This window comes from Theobroma cacao, chromosome 1 (genome assembly GCF_053813885.1).
Source record: "Theobroma cacao isolate CCN51 chromosome 1, ASM5381388v1, whole genome shotgun sequence".
NCBI lineage: Eukaryota > Viridiplantae > Streptophyta > Magnoliopsida > Malvales > Malvaceae > Theobroma > Theobroma cacao.
The window spans coordinates 41,362,392-41,385,008 of NC_142639.1; the positions used below are offsets into that span (position 1 = coordinate 41,362,392).

General features: G+C 37.5%; 5 protein-coding genes across 5 annotated transcripts; 4 read left to right on the forward strand and 1 right to left on the reverse strand.

Annotated features, from left to right (window-relative positions):
- Positions 1 to 624: 624 nt before the first annotated feature.
- Positions 625 to 3,110, reverse strand: CCD7 (carotenoid cleavage dioxygenase 7). The gene is made up of 6 exons (XM_018120936.2): positions 2,327 to 3,110; positions 2,030 to 2,158; positions 1,778 to 1,909; positions 1,421 to 1,693; positions 935 to 1,335; positions 625 to 853 (listed from the first exon to the last, which is right to left on the reverse strand). The coding sequence occupies exons 1-6, from the start codon at positions 3,081 to 3,083 to the stop codon at positions 707 to 709; spliced, it is 1,839 nt and encodes a 612-aa protein (XP_017976425.2). The 5' UTR covers positions 3,084 to 3,110; the 3' UTR covers positions 625 to 706.
- Positions 3,111 to 4,860: 1,750 nt separating this feature from the next.
- ASG3 (SNF2 domain-containing protein / helicase domain-containing protein) lies at positions 4,861 to 12,131 on the forward strand. Its single transcript, XM_007052162.3, has 17 exons — positions 4,861 to 5,254; positions 5,379 to 5,386; positions 5,487 to 5,565; positions 5,669 to 5,829; positions 5,980 to 6,111; positions 6,254 to 6,434; positions 6,770 to 6,905; positions 6,984 to 7,101; positions 7,954 to 8,043; positions 8,275 to 8,382; positions 8,485 to 8,688; positions 9,015 to 9,140; positions 9,217 to 9,863; positions 10,418 to 10,563; positions 10,651 to 10,803; positions 11,197 to 11,311; positions 11,401 to 12,131. Exons 1-17 carry the CDS (start codon positions 5,074 to 5,076, stop codon positions 11,417 to 11,419), a joined length of 2,604 nt encoding a protein of 867 aa, XP_007052224.3. The 5' UTR covers positions 4,861 to 5,073; the 3' UTR covers positions 11,420 to 12,131.
- LOC148764834 (Tetratricopeptide repeat (TPR)-like superfamily protein) lies at positions 12,093 to 15,065 on the forward strand. Its single transcript, XM_088808200.1, is given in 4 exon segments — positions 12,093 to 12,227; positions 12,318 to 14,391; positions 14,393 to 14,649; positions 14,776 to 15,065. Coding segments are annotated over 3 exon segments (2,226 nt in total). The 5' UTR covers positions 12,093 to 12,147; the 3' UTR covers positions 14,465 to 14,649; positions 14,776 to 15,065.
- Positions 15,066 to 15,449: 384 nt separating this feature from the next.
- On the forward strand, positions 15,450 to 16,931 carry LAP6 (Chalcone and stilbene synthase family protein). Its single transcript, XM_088808204.1, has 2 exons — positions 15,450 to 15,703; positions 15,822 to 16,931. The coding sequence occupies exons 1-2, from the start codon at positions 15,511 to 15,513 to the stop codon at positions 16,787 to 16,789; spliced, it is 1,161 nt and encodes a 386-aa protein (XP_088664330.1). The 5' UTR covers positions 15,450 to 15,510; the 3' UTR covers positions 16,790 to 16,931.
- Positions 16,932 to 17,531: 600 nt separating this feature from the next.
- Positions 17,532 to 22,304, forward strand: LOC18614408 (alpha/beta-Hydrolases superfamily protein). The gene is made up of 9 exons (XM_007052165.3): positions 17,532 to 17,638; positions 18,071 to 18,133; positions 18,656 to 18,788; positions 19,067 to 19,340; positions 19,805 to 19,933; positions 20,023 to 20,072; positions 20,802 to 20,899; positions 20,977 to 21,264; positions 21,553 to 22,304. The coding sequence occupies exons 2-9, from the start codon at positions 18,083 to 18,085 to the stop codon at positions 22,039 to 22,041; spliced, it is 1,512 nt and encodes a 503-aa protein (XP_007052227.3). The 5' UTR covers positions 17,532 to 17,638; positions 18,071 to 18,082; the 3' UTR covers positions 22,042 to 22,304.
- Positions 22,305 to 22,617: the final 313 nt, after the last annotated feature.

The window sequence follows — 22,617 nt, forward strand, 5'->3', positions numbered from 1 at the left end:
TTCGCCCGCCCAGTCTCATCACATGCTTCGCACGTGATAAATTAATTTTGGTTCATTTATTATTTTACCACAAACGTTTGGCTTATTTTAGTCATGTCCAAATTTTTATTAAATCTTTGCTAATATGTTATCTACGGAAATGAAGTTTAATAAAGTTTTGAAACAATATATCTTTTTCATATAAGAGAAGGATATCCTATTAATTAATGAATTTTGGTAAACATACATCAATAAAATCATTAAAAAAAAATTACCTAATTTTATTTCGTTCAAAAATCGTAAAAACTCATAAAAATTAAAAAAATACTACTCGATGCATCATTAATTCGAGATAAGATTTTTAAGAAAAATATTTAATCCAAGATCTCGAATCTTTACTTTATTTTTTATGGTTAAATTAATACACAGTCTTCTTTTAATTCAAGAGTATAAAATTATTTCTTTACAAAGATAGATAGCTCTTCTTTATATAGGATAGGATTTTGATATATTAAAGATGATAGTTGTTTAATAATTAAATATGTAACTCATTAATTTAGATGCAAATTACGAAATTTTCAAACTTTTTAATATTTTTTTATTTAAATGAAGATATTTGAGTTTAACTCTTTGAGTTGGATATGCGATATTCGTGCATGTATTATTGAATTAAAACTAATGATATGGTGATTTCGTACAAAAATCTTCAATTGGTGCTTGGGGAAGTTCAAGGGCTATTGGCCCAAAGCCCATGAAAGCCGAGAGGGAAGTTCAAGTGCTGAGGGACTTCTAGTCTTGCGACCAGGGCATCAGTTTCACCAATCCTCTTAGGATCCAAGATGACAAGATAACATCTCTGTATTGAAACTGCATACTGTCAAACAACATAAATCATGTCAGAAAGGAGCAAAAAAACTAAGCAAAAGGAAAATTTTAACAGGTATCGGTTGCTTACTTCGACTACAAGAATGTACCCATCATCTTCTTCGGTTCCTTTGGGGACAAAAATAGGCTCACCGATAAATCTACGAGCCCCTGCAGACCATGTAAAGGTTGATTTTGTTGTCAAATTTAGCTTCAACACCATGTCAAACGGAAAATGGGGCAATGTCTGCCTAGACCCGGAAGAAGTTGATGCATAAATGTATTCATTCTTGTTGCCAGAAAAGTCTGGATTGATGACTGGAAAATCAGATGGCTTGTTCCATTGATTCAGATTCTCCACGCAACAGTTTTGGCAGTTTCCATCAGCGTCCAGGTTAATCGATACCTGAACAAGGTGGGGTAACAACTCATTTGCACCTTGTTTTACATTCATAATCGAGGGATCTAGTTTACCACTTTGCCAATTATATCCTGTCCCCATGCTTCAACGTTAGACTTCAACATACTTGCCATACGAGGCAGAAGAACAAAAACCGCTGGAAAAACATGAACTTACCAAATAATTTTTGGAAATTGAACCATTGGTAAGAACAAGCACATGCTTGGATTTGAATCTCCGAATTACCATCCACATCCTTGACCTCAAAGGCATTGCCAACATGCAATAGCCACTTCCGGGATGGAGCTTCCACCGGCACTCTCCAATCTCGCTGTCCAGCAGATTTACCAGGAAAGCGAGGGAGCAAGTAAATGGGAGACGTGGACTTGCTTGGGTTCACTGACAATGCCGATATCATTGGCGATAACCCACATACTGCCGTCACCGATCCTGCAGTTAAATATAACGAAAATGCTTCATTTTCCATCCTGTTTACAGAATTCTCAATCTGTTTTGCAGTTGATCAGTGATTACCAATAACATCGAGCTTGACGCGATTGCCGAACAGTATGTAATGACTATCTGTAAAAGCCCAATCATGGATCATCAAATGATCAGGGATGTTGAATTCTTGTTTCTGCAACAACTTGAATTCTGAGTCGAACTCTACAAACATGAAATATACAAATAGAAATCCTGACATCAATGATCAATTTTATGTACTATGTCTTATGTACAAATAATTATATATATATATATACACACACATATATATACACAACAAACCATAAAATGTAAAGTTGCTGCGCGGCACTAGCATGTCCTCTGCGTTGCATGAGACTGTAAGAAGTCGGTTCCTTTGAGCATCAAGTTTATAATGAGACAAGAGTCTTTTGGGAGGCATCTTGAACACACCTGTCGAGCATATTTAGGATAAAACAACATTTAACTGCATTAAATTACCTAAGTTAATTTCAACTTGGGATATATAATAAACAAATGGATGTGAAAAAGAAATAAAATAAGTCATCTTCGATGCTGACATGGATTCCCTTAACAACAATGCAAATTGGACAAACTTACCGTATAGGATCGGCTTCAACAGCCGGGCGGCTGCGTCCAATAAATCACCGTCGGTACCCTTCTTCTCAGCCTCCGGCAACAAATCATGGCCGTTTATCACATCAAAACTCCCGATGGTTTCCAACGTCCCTGATTCAATCTCGTAAGGATCTCCACCTTCCCATAAGCACAATAACCTTCCACCCCACCTCAACACACTGGTATTAGCTACATTTTTCATCACCTTAACGTTGCCAAGTTTCTTGCCCCCCTTTAACACGGAAAACGGGCCACGGTGCGTAAACTGCCAGGTGTCAGTCACGGGATCGTGCTCCTCTGCTTGAGCTTCGGTCTTTACGTACCTAGCCATGAACTTGACTTCTCTAGCTGCACCATCGATGCTAAAGGCCCTGAGGTAACCATGACCGTCTAAAGGGTGCACTGTCGAGCCATGATCATCGGTGAATAGCCCTGGACCGGCTAGGTAATATGTACCGGAGGGGAAGTCCGTGGGGATTGCACCGTCCACAACGCGGAGCGTGATCGGCTCAGCCGTCTCCGAGCGTTGTGACACGAATAAAAATTGATAGTCCCAAAAGGCAGCCACAGAATCATCCCTGTCTAGTGTCAAAGGGCCTGGAACATGATTATCCGCAGGAGGGCTGGAAATGGATATGGCCCGTGGCAGCTTCTTTGGTAACGATGGTTGATGCAGCTGAGGATGTTTCCCTGGCGAATGGAATCCTGATGGAATGATATGAAAGAGTTTGGCCTGCATTTTTTGCAAGTATTTTTGGCCTGCAGGAGTTTTCTTTAATTTGTGGAGTTCTCCAAGGATGCAGAAGCAACTTATAGCATGGCTATCAGGTTATGCTATAAGAACAAGAATGTTGGTTGGATAGCATTGTCTAATTTCTTGGGCTTTTTTTCATTAATTACAGATTTGCCAGTCATTTGGTTGCATGGTGGGGTCTATGTATCGGGTCTATCATGGAGGACATGAAGAATTTCTTGCACCATGAAAATGGCAGACAAAATATGTCTTCTTTTATTTCCTTTTGTTTTCTAATGTTAAGGCAAGAGTACATAAAATAAAGGTAAAAAAGCTGTCATGGCATTATGGCAATAGATATTCACTGCTTTATATCATTATTTATCGATTTTACCTTTGTCATGTAGTTTGATTGCAAGGCCATTGCCCTACGGAAGCCAAATTGGTCAAATTGCTCCACCATGGAGACCTAATAAGGTGTAAGAAAATTTAATAATTTAATTTTATTTAATACATAAATAATATTCAATTATAAAGTATTTATTACACTCTTTAAGGAGAGGTCTTTATCATAATAAATTACTACAAAATGATGTCATATAAGACGATTGAGGATCATAAATCGTTTACAATATCTTAATTTATGCTTAATGCTATAAACAAACTACTTATCTATCATGTTCTCCTGGTGTCTGCACCATGCTGCAATTAGCTACGATTTCCGTGGTTATAACTGTGAGCTATACTGTCGTACCGCTACATGAACAAAGGCGTTTGGGAAATTTAGACAGCCATTGAAAGTGTTCCACTTGGGAAAATGGTAGCTTGATTACGTGTAAGAGTGAAAGGAAAGGCCAGAGGTACTTTGAAGAAGGTGCTGCATTGGGAATATAAAAATTTGGGCACTAAAATGGAATAATGATTACGAGTTTGATACCATCATGGGTTGTAGGTCTGATCCAGCAACGAAAAATGACAAAAACTAAAGAAAACAGAGGACAGTGGGCCAGATGGCCGCATTTCCTACTTCGGCTGTCTATTGAGGAATCTGCTGATCTCACCTTCCAAATCTGAACTTTCACTGTGAGACGTACAATCTAGCTTCTGTTGACCCGATTTCAATCACTTCATTTTACTTGATTGAAGCTTGTCAACTATCTTTGTTCATTCCCTGATGCTCCTGCTCTGCATACTTACGAAAGCAGGGCACGGGAAATGACACGCTCTTTCCTTTGGTTCACTACTACTTCTACTTGACGATCACTACTAACATCTTTAGCCGCGTCTCAAACGCGGATAACCAGACTATGATATAGCCCGTACAACTTAGGGAGGAGAAGCAATGGGGTTCTCATACATGGTAGGAAGTTTCATTGAGGAGCTTTGTTTCTCAAACATCTTTGTGCATATACTTTTTTGAAACATATGTATAGATAAATATTGAGTTGAAATTGATTTAACTTCACTTAATGATTATCGTCAATCGATTTTACATTTTATATCTCATTTTTTTATATAATTTCGACTTGCTTTTGACATCACACCAAGTATTAATTCATCTAGTCTTGATTCAAAATGATACTACTAAACATGTCAAAATTCCTTCATTACGTGCTAATATAGAAAAAAATTCGCATAAATTATTTATTGAGCTATAAAACGACGTCGTTTGCAGTTTTTCCATTTTTCTCTGGTTAATTGGGTTATTTTTGAGCCGGCCTTTCTGCGTGCTGGACAATACGTCCACCCCACGACCCAACGAACCAGATGACAGCCACGTGGATCGGCACCGATAGATCGTTGGCGCATCTCGAATACCTAAACGGCGTCGTTTAAGAATCCATGAGGAGGCCTGTTTTGGTCATTGCAGTGTTTTCCCCTCCTCTTTGGCCGTTGAGACTTTTGGCTTTCGTCCCACGCTTTCACTTTTCAAAATCCACCGCCATTTCTCTTACTCAAAACATCATAAAAAATATACTGATACCAAAAGAGGTAGATGAATTACGAACAGAGACTTAAAGCCGCAGCGAAAATCGTTATTGCGTACGATTCACGCGCCGGAGACACGGCGGTGGATTGTGCAGAATTTGGAGTCACGGCGACGCTGAAACCTCACCAAGTCGACGGAGTTTCTTGGCTTATTCGGAGATATGTTCTCGGCGTCAACGTTGTTCTTGGTAGGCCCTTTTTCTTTTATTTGTCTTTATAGTTGTTTTTCTTTGTTTATTATTATTTTTAGTATTTTCGTTGAAATATTTAGATTCTAATTTTTTATTTGTATTTCTTGAATTTAAATCACAGGGGATGAGGTATGTCTTCTTTTCAACATTGAATCAAAGTTTTCAAATTCAACGGTCATCTTCCCGCTAAATAATTTTTTAATTACCATAATTTGAAAATTATGGACAGATGGGACTAGGGAAGACTCTTCAAGCTATTTCTTTCCTGAGCTATTTGAAGGTCCACCAGAAGTCACCTGGGCCATTTTGTGAGTTAAACCTTTTTGTTTAATCTTGAGAAATTTTGGGTTTTTTGTGTTACCATTTATCCCTGATTTCTCATTGTTGTTGAATGATTAAATCATTTTGCAGTGGTGCTTTGTCCTTTAAGTGTGACAGATGGTTGGGTGTCAGAGATAGTTAAATTCACTCCTAAATTAGAAGTTCTTAGGTATGTCGGTGAGAAAGAACACCGGCAAAGTATACGCAAGACTATATATGAGCATGTAGAAGAGAAGTCGTCATCATCCAATGTGAGTTTCTTGCTGTGAGATTTAGAAGATCAGAATTACTGTTCTGTTTAAAATCTGGTGAAATTATTGTTTTATTCTGGTTCTGAGTGTATTGAATTATTAGTTTTCTCTTTAGCCATATACTTGAGGAATTTTCCGTTTTATTTGCAGGTTTTGTCCTTACCCTTTGATGTGCTCTTGACAACATATGACATAGCATTGATGGATCAAGATTTTCTTTCTCAAATACCCTGGCATTATGCTATAATTGATGAAGCTCAAAGGCTTAAAAATCCTTCCAGTGTATGGTTAAGATAGCTTGATTTATCTTTCATTTTCTTTTATGAATCACTTCATTTATGATATTATGGTGTATGTATTAATTTCTTTGTAAGTTTGATCTACGTTGGTGAAATAAGACATTCCGATTTGTAAACCTTAACAGGTTCTGTATAATGTTCTTATTGATCGCTTTCTTATGCCAAGACGGTTGTTGATGACTGGTACACCTATACAGAACAATCTCACTGAACTCTGGGCTTTGATGCATTTTTGTATGCCCTCAGTGTTTGGCACACTAAACCAGTTTCTTTCTTCATTCAAAGAAGCTGGAGATTCTTCATCAGGTTATTTTCATTTTTGCCTACATAGGTATATAAGTTTGGATTTTTTCTGAGTCTATGTTTTGTCCTTTAAGAGCATGGTGTCTATATTGGATCTAGCATTTAACCATTCTTGCTTTTCTCAGCTAGTTTTAAGCTCTGGCTTTGTCATGGATTAGTATTTCTTCCGTATCTGCTTGTTTCTTGGAATCTAGCATTTACAACTTTTGAAGAGTTGCAAATTACATAATTCCTATGGCTGCCTCCTCACCTTCTTGTTGGCTTTTGAATGGACATAGTGACTTTATAAGGGGCTTCACGGCTTATGTCTTACACCTTTCTCTGGGTTTCTTGAACAGATGGAACACCATCTAAGACCAAGGAACAATTTAAGAGTTTAAAGTATATATTGCAAGCCTTTATGCTTCGACGCACAAAATCCAAACTTATTGAATGTGGAAATCTAGTACTCCCGCCTCTTACTGAGATTACTGTGTAAGTTCTCTCTGTGCTGACTCATTGAAAAACTTACCTGTTTTAAGTCACTGATGCTAATGTGCTTTTTCTTGATAGGATGGCTCCGCTACTTAGCCTGCAAAAGAAGGTGTATATTTCAATACTAAGAAAGGAGCTTCCAAAACTTCTTGCTTTATCTTCTGGATCGTCTAGTCACCAGTCATTACAAAATATTGTATGTTAGATTCCTAACTTTTCAGCTTTGATGTTTACTTCTAAGCTTTTACATTTATCCCTTGCCTCTGGTTGGGGGAAGAGGAACAAAGTGAACCTGTAGATATTGTGGTATGATTAGTATTAATAAATCCCGAGGCTGCCAAATCTGCATTTCTTGAACATTATATGGTCACCTCATTTTCTCATATCAGAAGATTATATTGGAGTTGTCAATCTGCTATTCTTCCTTTGGGATTATTGAAGTCTTATGAGGGACTGATATTTATTCCACTACTGGCAAAATCTGCCTACCTATGTCTTGGAAAGTGGTAGCTACTGGTTGATAGATCCAGCAAACTTTATTACATGATGATTTGAGTTTAATGTACTGCAAGATCTACTTGGATTGTTTACTCTTCTAGATAGTCCCTTTTTTTTTTTTTTCATTTAACACCAGTTTTACTCTGATTATTAACCCTTCCTAAATAGTGCTTTTTCTCAAGTAACACCAATTCTACTCTGATTGTTTATTCTTCTAAATGGTGCTTTTTCTTACATAACAGCAATTATCTGTATGGCTGCTTCTGATCCATGCAGTTCTTGAGATGGTGCACAAACTATAGTTCTAAGTTTTTCTGCCTTGTGGAATAAAAATAGCCCATTTTAGGGCACAAATTTCTCTAGGCATTCCTTCTTACTGAGCGCTCTTGTCTTTTAAACTTTTAAAGTAGTTAATTAATTCAACACTTACATGTCTTACTTATTGTTCTCATCATAAGTTATGTTGCAACCTGCATGCTTCCTGTTTCATTTTGCCCCCTTTTTCATCTCTTTTTGTTTTTGAAATGTTATTTGAACACTTATTGTGCAGGTTATTCAGCTAAGAAAAGCATGTAGCCACCCGTACCTGTTCCCTGGCATTGAGCCTGAGCCATATGAAGAGGGTGAACACCTGGTTCAGGTATCGTGTTGTTGCATATTACTTTGTTAGAATAAAGGTTTTCTAATCATGAGTTCAAATCAAGTTTAATGGTCTGTCAAGACCAAAATGCCTGAAGAAGAACAAAAATGTAAAAATAGAATGTTTGAAAAACTTTGCATCTTTTGCCTTCACCACCCCTCCTATCACAGTGGGGGAAAGAGTAAAAATCTATTTTTTAAGATGCACATATCACTCTCTTAATCTGATCAGGGCGGTGGTAAGCTTATGGTTTTGGATCAACTACTTAAGAAGCTATATGATTCTGGGCATCGTGTCCTTCTCTTTGCTCAGATGACCCATACACTTGACATTTTACAGGTTAGTCTTCCCTAACACAAAGCGTTTGATAATTGCTTCTGTGTGATTGCTTATGTTTATGTATTTTTCCAATTATAATAGTATATCTAAATTGCAATGTAGGATTTTTTGGAGTTACGAAAATATTCCTATGAGCGGCTTGATGGATCGATTCGAGCTGAAGAGCGCTTTGCTGCGATAAGAAGTTTCAGCAAACGATCAGCTGAAGGGAGTTTGAATTCAGAATCTGACCGAAATGCTGCTTTTATTTTCATGATCTCTACAAGAGCTGGGGGTGTTGGCTTGAATCTTGTAGCTGCTGATACTGTAAGTTTTGTCAATCCCAGTTTATGGATGACTACTTTCTCAACTTTTCATGTGTGGGATTGGTACTGACATTTTGAGCTAGGATACTTTTGTCCATGCATTTCAGAATCCATTTTTTTCTTTTCAGTACTCTAGTTGGGTGCAACTATAATTAGATATTTGATTGTATAAACTAGTGTTTAAATTAAGGAACTATGTATTGATGGGCAAATGGATCTACCATCCTCTTAAAATTGTTCTAAAGCACATCCTAAATGTGTTCATTATTTTCTCACTATTATATTCGTATGTTCTTGATTTTCAGCTAATTTCATTTGATAGAGCAGGTTATATTCTATGAGCAAGATTGGAATCCTCAGGTGGACAAGCAGGCTCTGCAGCGAGCACATCGAATAGGGCAAATGAATCACGTGTTGTCCATAAACCTTGTTACGGAACATAGTGTGGAAGAGGTGAGATCTTATATATATACCAATTAAAATTAAAGGCCATTATACTTACTTCTGGGATTTGGATGCATTAATGCAGGTAATTATGCGGAGAGCAGAGAGGAAGCTGCAGCTTAGTCATAATGTTGTAGGAGATCATGTAATGGAACAGGAGGGGAAAGAAAATGCAGGAGCTGAAATGGGTGATTTGCGATCTATCATCTTTGGGTTACATATGTTTGATCCTACTGAGATCAATAATGAAAAAGTAGATGAGTTAAAGACGTCGGAGCTTAGTGCTATGGCTGAGAAAGTAATTGCAGTGCGTCATAAACAAACATTAGGCAAATTTGAGATTAATGCGGGGGATTTGATGGATGGCCATGATGTTATCATGAAAGGGAGTTCTTCTTTCTTTGTGGATCCTGGTCTTGATGAGGCTTCATATCTCTCCTGGGTTGAAAAATTCAAGGCAGCCTCACAGTCAGGTGATAATCAAATCATGGAGTTGGAAAGGAGAAGGAATTTTCCTGAGGACAGGCATCTGAAAGTTGAGGCTGCAAAGAAGAAGGCAGAGGAGAAGAAGAAGACTAGATGGGAAGCTCATGGATACCATTCACTGTCTGTCCAAGATCCTTTGCCAGTGGATGGAGATATGATGTCAGATTCAGGTTCAGTTCTTTTTGTTTATGGAGATTGTACTGATCCATCAAAAGTTTGTCTATCTGAGCCTGCTGTCATATTCAGGTTAGTTTCTTGTACTCATCCATCTTAGCTTTCTCATTATTATGCTCATTAAAGGACTAACAATGGTGTTAATTTCCTCCATGATTAAACAAATTGTCTCTGTTGCTTATAAATATAGTGATTGTAAAGTTAAGTTACTGTTAGTTGACATTGCTTTTGAATTTTCACTCATCTTAGATTGAGCCCTTACTGCAGCAGTGGTTGCGAATATGGCCAAGTTAATGTGATGGTTGACTTTCATTTGTGAACTTTTTTGTTGAAGCATTTGTGAACATTAAATACAGAATAAATCATCTGCAATATCTTTTCTTTTGGATACATATCATTTGCAATACTTTACATAACATTTGAAAGTCAGTTTTTTGCCTTAATATTTGAAGTGATTCTGCACCCTGTTTTTTGACATACCATTAATTGCTTGCAAGTGTGTTCTTTGTATTATGTTCCTTTTAGTACCTGAACTAATGGGCCCCTTATTTGCACTGGGTTTATTAAAAAGTTGAATTTGTGCCTCTTATTCATATTTATCTTTGATTTTATTGTTCATTTGACAGTTGTATTGATAATTCTGGAAACTGGGGTCATGGTGGAATGTTTGATGCTCTGGCAAAGCTTTCTGCTAGCATTCCTGATGCATACGAACGAGCTTCTGAATTTCAGGACCTTCATCTTGGTGATCTCCATCTTATAAGAATCAATGGTCTGCTATATATCTTGGAGAACTCACCTTTTTGTTTTGGCACGTGTTTCTAGTTTTCTTACTCTTACTCCATTTTCTGCCATGCAGAGGATTGCGAGGGAAATAATACTCCATGGTGGGTAGCCTTGGCTGTTGTACAATCTTACAATCCAAGACGTAAAGTTCCCCGTAGTGACATCTCTATTCCTGATTTGGAATGTTGCTTGTCAAAGGCATCATTCTCAGCAGCTGAAAATTCGGGTAAAGACATTTAAACGTAATGTATCTTGCATCACCCTCCATCATCATTAATATATATCTCCAAAATGTTGGAGATATAGTAGTTGTCGTTTAATATTGAATGATGTGACCCTTTCTAAATTAATAGTTGTTGTTTGTTCCATTTTCGGTCTTAAATGCTAGATACTTGCATCACATAAACTACCTATAGGATGCAATCGACTTGGGTAATTTTTTTCTTTCATGCATGTGCAGCTTATCTCATTCACAAAAATGTCAAGAAACAAGCCCATACATTATAGGATGAAGCATTATTTCAATTTTCATTTGCTGCTATGGAGAACCCAAGTTTTGCTTGCTTCAACCATTTGGAGCCATCTAATGTTTTCTCCCCTGCTTTTTTTCTTTTAACAGCTTCAATACACATGCCGCGTATTGGTTATCAGGATGGATCAGATCGATCACAGTGGTACACCGTGGAACGCCTTCTGCGAAAATATGCTTCTATTTATGGTGTAAAGATTTTTGTGTATGCCTCTTCCCCAATCTCTCCCTATTTTTCTCTCTATCTTTCTATTTGCAAACATATGGTGAATTAACTTCATTTACCTTTTGCAGGTATTATTACCGTCGATGATCTTGATGCTGAAGGAGTTTTGGTGTTTATGTCCTTTGCCCTCTATAGTTGTGTCTCTGCCATATTGCAAGCTGTGTTATGCTTATCTTTTCCATGACAGTAGGGAGATAGACTGTGTTTGTATAATGAATTATTCTACATGTTGTAAGTAGATGCATTGGCTGGGATGTATGGATATGTACGGATTCTTTTAGTCTAAGATGCATAATGTTGCTATCTTTGCATTTCAGTTATGGTAATGTACAGATATTTTTTTTGTTTTCCATGTAAAGAAAATGTATTTGTACTAATTTCAAGAGCTCATGAATTTTGTGGTCAATGCCGGGACTAGTTCAAACAATCATCAACCTAGGCAGTAAGGCCTGGCATCATCAAAAGTCATGAGAACCATGAGGGGTGCTTCTCTTTGCAAATATTCAACTGTAGAATCTATTTCAGCACCTGATAGCTAGAAAAGGGAGCCGTCGAGGCATCGACCTATCAAAGTAGATGGTGGTTCCGTACTGGACCGCTTCCGGCTTGCAGAAGACCCCTTGTACACCTGGGCAACTTTGGTTCATTGCCTAGTTTAAAATCATACTTTCTCGCATAGCCTGTTGCTTATTCTCTATTAAAAACAGAAGATGTTCCTCTTTTGGTTTAATTACTTTGATACAATAGAGATAGAAACCAACCAGTTTTGACTAATGAAATAAAATAATTCGTTGTAGTATGTTTATGTCACGGGAATGGCGCTTAGTCTTCGTTCTCACCATCGTGCAGGCAAGCAACTCTTCTTATACCATTCTCAGCTTCGTTCTGTTCTCAGGTAGGTATCCTTTTGACATTTCCTTTTCTATTCCTCCTTTTTTGTTTCGTTTCTTAATGACTAATCTTGTAACTGAAAACGGAAACATAGGTGCTTCTCCTCTCGTCAAAGCAAGACCCATAGTGACGGTGCCGATGAACAGAAGCGGGGATGGGATGATAAAGCAAAATCATCTACCAAAACCAAGAGAGCAAAATCCATGGCTCGTGTCATCAACTCCACGCCATGGTCAAGTGAGCTTGAGTCCTCTCTTTCTTCTCTATCTCCTTCTCTTTCTAAAACCACTGTTTTGCAAACTCTCCGCCTCATTAAAGCTCCATCTAAAGCTCTCCAATTCTTCGACTGGGTTCAAAAAATGGGCTTCCCTCACAATGCTCAATCCTTTTTCTTGATACTTGAAATATTGGGTAAAGAAAGGAATCTCAATGCAGCTCGTAATTTATTGCTTTCAATTGAGAAAAGGTCTAATGGGTCTGTTAAACTTGAGGACCAGTTCTTTAACAGCTTGATTAGGAGCTATGGTAAAGCTGGGCTGTTCCAAGAGTCTATTAAGGTCTTTGAAACTATGAAAGGCATTGGTGTGTCTCCTTCGGTTGTTTCATTCAATAATCTTTTGATGATTTTGCTTAAAAGGGGACGTACTAATATGGCAAAGAGTGTGTTCGATGAAATGCTTAGTACGTATGGAGTTTCTCCGGATGTTTATACCTTTAACATTTTAATTAGGGGGTTTTGTATGAATTCAATGGTTGATGAGGGGTTTCGGTTTTTCAAGGAAATGGAACGATTTAAATGTGATCCTGATGTTGTTACTTATAATACAATTGTTGATGGATTGTGTAGGGCGGGAAAGGTTGGCATTGCACGCAATGTGGTGAGAGGTATGAGCAAGAAAAGCTTGGATTTGAATCCTAATGTTGTTACTTATACTACTTTGGTTAGAGGGTATTGTATGAAGCAAGAGATTGATGAAGCTTTGGTTGTTTTCAAAGAGATGATTAGTCGACGGTTGAGACCGAATAGGATTACTTACAATACTTTAATTAAAGGGCTCTCTGAGGTCCATGAATACGAAAAGATAAAAGAAATTTTGGAGGGAATGGGGGAAGATGGAAGATTTGTTCCAGATACTTGCACTTTAAACACGTTAATAAATGCACACTGCAATGCTGAAAACATGGATGAAGCATTGAATGTGTTCAAAAGGATGTCTGAATTGAATGTGCTACCAGATTCAGCAACTTATAGTGTTATCATCAGGAGTTTGTGTCAAAGAGGGGATTTTGAAAAGGCAGAGGAGTTCTTTGATGAGCTAGCAGAGAAGGAGATATTGTTAAGTGATGTGGGTTGTACACCTCTTGTTGCAGCATATAATCCCATGTTTGAGTATTTATGTGGAAATGGAAAAACTAAGAAAGCTGAGATAGTGTTTAGGCAGCTAATGAAGAGGGGAAGACAAGACCCTCCTGCTTACAAGACTTTGATCTTAGGGCACTGCAGGGAAGGTACGTTTAAAGATGGTTATGAGCTCTTGGTCTTGATGTTGAGAAGAGATTTTGAACCTGGTTTTGAGATCTATGACTCACTGATTAGTGGTCTCTTGCAGAAGGGTGAACCTCTTCTTGCTCACCTGACCCTAGAGAAGATGCTGAAGAGTTCGCATCTCCCTCAAACATCTTCTGTTCATTCTATACTTGCAGAACTTTTGAAAAAGAGTTGTGCTCAAGAGGCAGCCAGTTTGGTAACTCTAATGCTGGACACAAGAATTAGACAAAATGTCAATCTGTCAACACAGACTGCAAAATTGCTCTTTGCAAGACGGTTGCAAGATAAAGCATTTCAAATTATTGGATTACTTTATGATAATGGCTATGTGGTTGAGATGGAAGAACTAGTTGGTTTCCTTTGTCAGAGTGGAAAACTTTTAGAGGCATGCAAGATGTTGCAATTTAGTTTGGAAAAGCACAAGAGTGTTGATATTGAAATGTGCAGCATGGTTATAGAAGGTCTTTGTAACAGCAAGAGACTTTCAGAAGCATTTGGTTTGTACTATGAACTGGTGGAGAGAGGAAAACATCAACAGTTGAGATGCCTTGAGAATTTGAAAATTGCCTTAGAAGCAGGAGGAAGGTTAGATGAAGCTGAGTTCGTATCAAAGAGGATGCCCAAACCAGCAGCACTGTAATGATGCTTCTCTAAAACTCATCACTAGGATAGAGAAATTTCAGCAGCAATAACTCCTAAGTAAGTCCATTTACTCTTTCCAAAAATGGCAGACCAGGTAATCTAGAACGAGCATCTAAACTACAGGATTTTTATACTGAAGTATTAGCATTGGAAACAGGCAGGAGTCTTCAGATAGTTTCACTTCTCAGTTCTTCAAGACTCTAATGTGAGTCAACTGTCAAAAATGCCTCATTAGGTTGGACATCAAGCATCTTACTGCTAAGATGACATTTCTTTGATTTAGATCGATTGATATCATTAATCCCTGCTTGAGTGTAGATATAATTTGTCTTTTACATGGTTTATTTCTCATATCTTGCAGGTATAATTCAGAATTTTCATAGCTAAATGTCTCAATACATAGATTGAACATTGTACTTGGAAAATATTATATTCGTCACAAGCTTCATCCATAGTAGGTAATCAAGGTGGATCAGATTGCACGAAGTCAGGCATATGGCTGAAGTCTTCTATAAATCCACTGATTATCATTTGGCTGTCTTCTTCTGCGGCATTCCAGACTCACTCAAAAGAAGGATAGGCATTCTCCCGAGGGCTAAAAATCATGGCCACTAGATGGGTTCTAATTTGTATGTAAAGGAGATAACAAAATAGAGAGAGAGAGAGAGAGAGAGAGAGAGAGAGATACATTGGCCTATAATTTGTTAAGATTTTTCTGGCATTTTTTGTTTTTTCTTTTGTTGATCAGAAGAGAGTGAAGAAAGGTTCTCCCCCAAATTGAATTATAATTCTTTATCTTTCTTACGCATGCCAAAATGGAAGGTATGTTGTAAACTACAATTAGGTCATTCTAAAGGAAAAGAAATGGAAAAGAATGCTACATCCAGAGCCTTCACACTTCTAACAACAGTTGCCCAAATTATCACCAAACCCTAATAAAGTAACCAATTTTCTCTTTCCATGATAGGCTTTCTTGAAACCAAACTCTCTCCAAGAACAAGCTAACCTCTCCTTTATATTCTCTGCTCATGGAAACACCTACATTAAAGTTTTTGTCAAGAATCTAGTCAGTGTCTTCTTTGTAGGCCTCCTAAAGATGTCAAAAACTGACAGTAATGGTGCTCCTAGGCATCGGCTTAGGCGTGCTTCCACATCAGGGAAGGCAACGGTGCTTGCAATGGGCAAGGCGTTTCCAAGTCAACTCATTCCTCAAGAATGCTTGGTGGAAGGCTACATTCGTGATACAAAATGTGAAGATGCCTCCATCAAAGAGAAACTGGAACGTTTATGTAAGCAAATTTCTATCTCTGCCTTCCATCAAATGGCTAAATTTGGCAGACAGACATGGTGTTCCCACTTATAATATATTTGGCTCATCATGCATGTCTCGTTTGTTGTCTTTGGTAGGTAAAACAACAACTGTAAAGACTAGGTACACGGTCATGTGCAAGGAGATTTTGGACAAATACCCAGAACTGGCAACCGAGGGCTCATCAACAATCAAACAAAGGCTTGAAATAGCAAACCCTGCAGTTGTTGAGATGGCACTGGAAGCAAGCCTAGCTTGCATAAAGGAATGGGGAAGGCCTGCTACTGATATCACCCATATCATCTATGTTTCTTCCAGTGAGATACGCTTACCTGGTGGTGATCTTTACCTTGCTAGCCAACTTGGCCTAAAGAATGATGTTAACCGGGTGATGCTCTATTTTCTTGGTTGCTATGGTGGTGTCACTGGCCTTCGGGTAGCCAAGGACATAGCTGAAAACAATCCAGGAAGTCGTATTCTGTTAACTACCTCTGAAACCACCATCCTTGGTTTTCGACCTCCAAACAAAGCCCGCCCTTATGACCTTGTTGGTGCAGCACTTTTTGGTGATGGAGCAGCAGCAGTGATCATTGGAACCGATCCAATAACCAACTCGGAATCTCCTTTCATGGAACTCAACTATGCAGTCCAACAGTTCCTGCCAGGAACACAGAATGTCATCGATGGGCGCCTCTCTGAAGAGGGCATAAACTTCAAACTCGGAAGAGACCTCCCTCAGAAGATTGAAGACAACATCGAGGAATTCTGCAGGAAACTCGTGTCAAAGGCTAACCTGACAGAATTCAACGACTTGTTTTGGGCTGTGCATCCTGGAGGACCAGCAATACTGAACCGCTTGGAGAACACTCTCAAACTGAACAATGGGAAACTGGAATGCAGCAGGAGAGCATTGATGGACTACGGGAATGTTAGCAGCAACACCATTTTCTATGTCATGGAATACATGAGGGAGGAGTTAAAGGCAGAGGGAGGCGAAGAATGGGGCCTTGCGTTAGCATTTGGTCCTGGAATCACATTTGAAGGCATTCTTCTTCGCAGCCTGTAATCAACATTCATGTTGCAGAGTTGCACGTACTTGGATTTCTAGTCATTTATGTCAAACTTGCTAGCTATATATTCATATTCTGCTCAGTTTAAATCAGTAACTAAGAAACATAAAAATCTTCAATTACTCTCTCAAGTCTCAATCCATGGTATATTCCTATTAATACTGGTATTCTCCAATTTTTATTGTTTGGTTTATCTTTAATAATTGATTAATTTTTGTTATTTTCTTTCACTTTGTAAAGTTAAATGTGGAAAAAACTTATTTTTATACTCTAATTACACTATAAGATCTTTATCAAATTACATAGAAAAAGCAACTACTCCCTTTGTTCTTTTTCCTCTTTGACTTTCACAGAAATTACAAAAACTTTGATTTTAATATATTTTATATTAAAATTTAAAATTTTTTATAATATATATGTTTAATGTTTTTTAACATGAAAAAAAATAAAAAATCATTAATTATCTGAAAAAGACTTAATTTTAAGACAATTAAAAAAATGAAAAAAAAAGATAGAAAGTCGAAGAATTTTGTTTTATTATTATTATTTATATAAAACAAAAATATTGGACTTATGGCCCATTAATGAGATTCTCTAGCTGGGGGGTAAAAGCAAATCAAGGCCCAACCGAATAAAAATTTTCCCTTTCCGTTCGATTTACGGCCCAATATCAGTAAAAGTGTTTCAAACGACGTCATACAGCTTCCCACTCTTCTTTGCCGTTAAGAATCTGCTATACGTGTTGAAAATGATCGAATCTACGATACTGAAGAGGTGGGAAAATTACTAGCAATCCAGTACCTGCGAAGATTGAACGGATTATTGATTGCTCGAGGAGGCTTCGGGTAAGTGCTTGATGAATTTGCATCGAATAAATAATTTTTCTTATTTTTAATTATTTGATTATTATTTCCTTTCCTCTTTTATCTTTCTTATACATTTTGCTTAAATTTTTTCTTTTCAAGTAAGTTGAAACACGTTGTCCATCGAATCTTTCAATGCGAACGATCTAGGGTTTAAGAATTAGTAATACAGAAATGAAAGAATCGAATAATGATTTGTGGAAGGTTTAATAACTGCATAGTTTTCTAGTCTTAGGCTTTTGGAAGTGAATTATTCTATCATGGGAATGCTCTGCCCGAAACTTAGATTAATAAGGCTTGGATTGCTCTTCTTCAAGGCATTTTTTTATCTCTAACTTAACTATATTTCCTTTGTGAGTGGTTTTTTATTAGGAATCTAACTTTTTTTTCGTTTGTACCTTATTGGTTATTTAGAGGTTGATCTCAATGAGGGAAGCTGAAAGGTGCAGAAATGACGAATCAAGCACACCATTGGTGGTAAGGACAATGTTTATTCAATGTGCACACGGATTTTTGAAATTGTTTTTTATTCATATCTGCATGAGGTTTCCTATTTTCAATAGATAGATCATGTAAGAGTAAAACGGATGTTAGAATTTCCTTTTTAGGATTTCCTGGGTTGTGAATCATTTTGCAAAATGTTTAGGCTGCTTTGGGCACTAGTGTAAGATTATAACGTACTAGAATTCTGCTTTCACTCCTATAGATCTTCTTCCTTCTAGTATGGTTTCAGGTGGTGTTTTTTCTGTGCATCTTGTCTCAATTGGAACTGATGTTGTTGCTAACATATAGTTTGATGCAAGCTTTCTCTTCAGCCTTTTATCTTTGATATAAGATCATCTTTTGCAAGAACATTTAGTTTCTGTAACTTCATAACTTGGTGTTATGGCTCTGTTTTTCTGGGTACATTGTTGTTATAGTTTTTTTGGTAAATCACATTAACACCTTTTCCATCCTTACTTTACCTTGAAGTAAAAGTAACAGCAACCCTGTTGTCAGGCACAAAATGATGGTCTGGGATTTGATGGGATTATTCCTCAATTATTTACCTCTTTACCAGCTCTAAATGAAGCTGCTTCTTATCTTGCACAAACAACTACTTACTTAACTGGTTGTTTTTCTGATTATTCTGGTAAGTTCTCTCTGTCTGTCTTGTGTTTCTCCCATTTTTTTCATCAATATTATCTACAGAAGTTTCATTTTATTTTTTCATTTTGATTCCTTTTTTATTTTCTGGAACTTAATCATTAGCCTTCGAAGAGTTACTTATCTCATTTTTGTGTGGAACTTGCTGATAAATCAAACTTGAAGTAGCGTTCTTCATTTCTTTTTGGTCCTATTTCTTCTTCTCATTGAGTTAATCAATGAATTGTGGATGTTTTCATTGCAATGCTTCTGGCAATGTTGCAGTGGAACCTGCTGCTAGAGATTCGACAGATTCCGTTGTACATGCACAAGAATTAGTGACATTTTCTTCTGGACGGCCTGAGGAGTCTGTGATTAGTGATCATCCATCTGCAACTGGAAGCAGCTCAACATCGTTTGAATCCTCTAGTTCTGCAACTACTGCCCCTGCTAACCATGTTGGAGTAGCAAGGGCCTCTGCCGGAGATCTATCTGAAAATACTGATGCAATTGTACAATCAAATCAGACTGGGCAAAATGGGATTTCGATTTTTCAAGGGTACTGATTCCTTATGCTTAATTATGGATGTTTTAGTAAGAAAATTTGCGAAAATGGATTGTGGTTTTAAGATATCATCCCATACTTTATAATATTATAAAATCGTAGTAGTTACTTATGATGCTTAAAAAAGGTCAAATATTTCAATTTACAAGGTTCCTCAGTCTGTCAGTTTTAACAATTCTTTTCTCCACTGCAATTTTCTGTGTGTGTAAGTGGGGAAGGGGGGGGGGGGGGGTTGGCGGACATAATTGATTTAAAAGATACAGGATGGTGAATATGGAACATACTTCTCCTTAATTTAAAATTTTTGGAGCATTTTGGATAATCATCTTCCCCCTTTTTTTCTTTTTCCAGTGGCCATCCTAGCTGTGTTGCTTATTAGCCAGTGCAGAAGCAATTTTTGTTATGGGTATCGTAGGAGTAATAAATTGTTCCAATCTTTCTAATAAAAAAAATTTCAGGCTTATTGAAAGAGCACGGAGGACTGTTCGTGGATCTGCAGACGATATAGGATGGCTAAAGTGTGATCCAGAGATGCCTTCAGTTGAAGATGGAACTGAGAGGTTTACGGAAATTCTTGACAATATTAGGTAAAATGGGCTGCTTTGTATCTTCATATGGCTATTGTTTCCTAGCATGGTTATGCACTTCTTGATACAATTGGCTCTCCTTTTGTCAGGCATGGTCTGCACAAACTGCCAAGCTCGATGGTTTATTTATTGGTTCCAGGTACCTTTGTGATTTTTCCTCCTGATACATTGCAAGAGAAGAAAAAATGTAGAAATTGTAAGGGGGGCAGGGGCAAGAGAATAATGTTGAATCTGATTTACTCAAGTAGAGATAAGAACATAGATACTATTTTTTACAGTATTTTTTTAGGAAAATACCTTGGATGACTAAAGGTTTTGTGTAAACAGGTTAAAACACCAAAAAATTGTTTCTTACAAAATATAGGGGGAACAGGTATCCTTTCGTAAAATAGGGTTACCAAACCCATACTTAATCGTGTTTGACTTCCCCACCAAGTATATGAGTGCCTACCAAATGGTCTATCTCATATCAGCTATGAAGCATATTATATACCTTTCAGAAGTGAAATCAAGAATGCCAGTTCATCGATAGTTGCCTGCACTTCATATTAGACATAGCAAGTGATTATGATTCTGCCTGGGAAGTTGACTGACTAATTTCAGTTATCGAAACTTTTACTTGGAACTAAGGATATCCTAAAATGGAACCATAGCTGAAGTTGACTCCTGAGTTGAAATTCAAAATTTAACCGTGAACTTAATTTTTTTGAATGGTGAAGTTTGATGTCATTGGTTGGTGTGACGCAAATGGTAGATATGGTGAGGGATGTTTGAGTTATGTTGTTTTAATATCTCCTTTTTTCAAGTCCAGATTCAATATTTCTATGTTACTTAATTTCTCAGTTCTTGTCATTTTCATATTTGGCAGGTCTTTTCAGCAACCATGGACCTCTTTATTTTGTCAGTACAAAAACAAGTTTCTCAAAGATGGGTCTGACTTGTCATATTGCCAAGATTCACAGTGAGGTATCTGTAATTAGTCTTCACTTGCACTTTTTTGTTCTTTTCTTGTCTTTACTGAACATTGGACAATCACTAATCAGGCTTCAGTTGAGAAAAATGCCAGAGAGATCAAAGATTACATTGAGGAAATTTATTGGGGTTCCAAGAAACGTGTTTTGCTTCTTGGACATAGCAAAGGGGGAGTAGATGCAGCGGCTGCTTTATCTATATATTGGTCTGACTTGAAAGATAAGGTTGCTGGGTTGGCATTGGCTCAGAGTCCATATGGTGGAAGCCCTATAGCGTCAGATATCTTGAGACAAGGACAGCTTGGTGATTATGTTAATCTACGTAAACTTATGGAGATTCTAATTTGTAAAGTGATTAAGGTACGCATATGGGAATGGTCTATTACACATTTTCTTTGCTCTTGAGTGTCTATAAATAATTGAAGGCATGATCATATGCAATGATGTTAGTTGCAATTTCTGAGTTTCCATGGGAGGAATTCAGCTCCTGCTTTGGAATTCTAGTGATTGTTACCTCTTTCCTAGAAGAGGGGTTTGTATCAGAGACGAGTCTCCTTTCTAGTGTAGTTTGCATTATCTTTTAATAATTTGTAGCCCTTCACATTTTATTTTTCTGACAATCTTCACATGAAACACTTCGATGTAAAGGGGGACATGCAAGCTTTGGAAGACTTGACTTACGAGAGGAGGAAGGAATTTTTGAAGAAACACCATTTACCGAGGGAGCTTCCTGTTGTTTCCTTCCACACTGAAGCTGGCATCAGTCCTGCTGTTCTCGCAACATTATCTCATGTTGCTCATGCGGAGCTACCATTGATGGCTCCCCTCTCTGCTGGCCAGCCTGCAAGGCTGCCTGTGGTCATGCCCCTTGGTGCTGCAATGGCTGCATGTGCCCAGTTGCTTCAGGTGAGGTACGGTGAGAAGAGTGATGGACTCGTGACGCGCTGTGATGCTGAAGTCCCTGGATCTGTCGTGGTGCGGCCAAAACGCAAATTAGATCATGCCTGGATGGTTTATTCATCATTGAAGGATGATCCATCTGAAGCAGATGCAGCCCAAGTGTGTGAGGCTCTTTTGACATTGCTTGTGGAAGTTGGGCAGAGAAAAAGACATGAACTCTCAATGAAAGATGAATGACCATCAGGCGGCCCATCTCGTTGCCACAATTGGTTAGTTATCGTTCTTTAAATTCTTTTACCATATGACTTCAGCAACGTAGGTTGAAGTCTGACACTCGTGTATATAGCTGAAAGTTAGGCAGGCTCAGTGTTCCCAATTTGTAAAAACAGAAAAAAGGTATGACAATGATCCAAGATTAGAAGGAATTGTTTAATATAGCTGAACTTTCCCAAGACTTAACTCATTGAGTTCTTTAAAGATTGATTATTAATTATGCTTAATTGCTGCTCTTGTTGTTTGTTGTTTATCGTTTCTCTTGGCAATTTATGATTTTGGAAGCAGGTGTTTGTGCTTTCTCCTTCATTATGATATAATTTTGTTAATGTGGACAGACGTTAGGTTGTGTAGTCTTAATTTAGAGAATAATTTAGAAAATAATATCGACAAGTCAATTGAATAATTGATTTTTTTATTGATTTTTATTGAAATTAAAATTAATTCGATTAATTGAATTCGATCGATCTCGGTCGAGATTTAATCAAATAATTGAAATCAATCTAATTAATTGAATTTAATCGGTCGAGATCGAATCGA

What these genes read in the sequence shown, in the direction of transcription:
- LAP6 (XM_088808204.1), top strand. Translation starts at nt 15,511, where the DNA reads ATGTCAAAAACTGACAGTAATGGTGCTCCTAGGCATCGGCTTAGGCGT. An exon ending in AGAGAAACTGGAACGTTTAT is followed by an intron (nt 15,704 to 15,821) that starts GTAAGCAAATTT and finishes TGTCTTTGGTAG; the next exon opens with GTAAAACAACAACTGTAAAG.
- LOC18614408 (XM_007052165.3), top strand. Translation starts at nt 18,083, where the DNA reads ATGAGGGAAGCTGAAAGGTGCAGAAATGACGAATCAAGCACACCATTG. An exon ending in AATCAAGCACACCATTGGTG is followed by an intron (nt 18,134 to 18,655) that starts GTAAGGACAATG and finishes CCCTGTTGTCAG; the next exon opens with GCACAAAATGATGGTCTGGG. An exon ending in TTGCCAAGATTCACAGTGAG is followed by an intron (nt 20,900 to 20,976) that starts GTATCTGTAATT and finishes ATCACTAATCAG; the next exon opens with GCTTCAGTTGAGAAAAATGC.
- CCD7 (XM_018120936.2), bottom strand. Translation starts at nt 3,083, where the DNA reads ATGCAGGCCAAACTCTTTCATATCATTCCATCAGGATTCCATTCGCCA. An exon ending in CAGCAACTTTACATTTTATG is followed by an intron (nt 1,910 to 2,029) that starts GTTTGTTGTGTA and finishes TCATGTTTGTAG; the next exon opens with AGTTCGACTCAGAATTCAAG. An exon ending in CAATTTCCAAAAATTATTTG is followed by an intron (nt 1,336 to 1,420) that starts GTAAGTTCATGT and finishes GCATGGGGACAG; the next exon opens with GATATAATTGGCAAAGTGGT.
- ASG3 (XM_007052162.3), top strand. Translation starts at nt 5,074, where the DNA reads ATGAATTACGAACAGAGACTTAAAGCCGCAGCGAAAATCGTTATTGCG. An exon ending in CCTCTTACTGAGATTACTGT is followed by an intron (nt 6,906 to 6,983) that starts GTAAGTTCTCTC and finishes TTTTCTTGATAG; the next exon opens with GATGGCTCCGCTACTTAGCC. An exon ending in ATACACTTGACATTTTACAG is followed by an intron (nt 8,383 to 8,484) that starts GTTAGTCTTCCC and finishes ATTGCAATGTAG; the next exon opens with GATTTTTTGGAGTTACGAAA.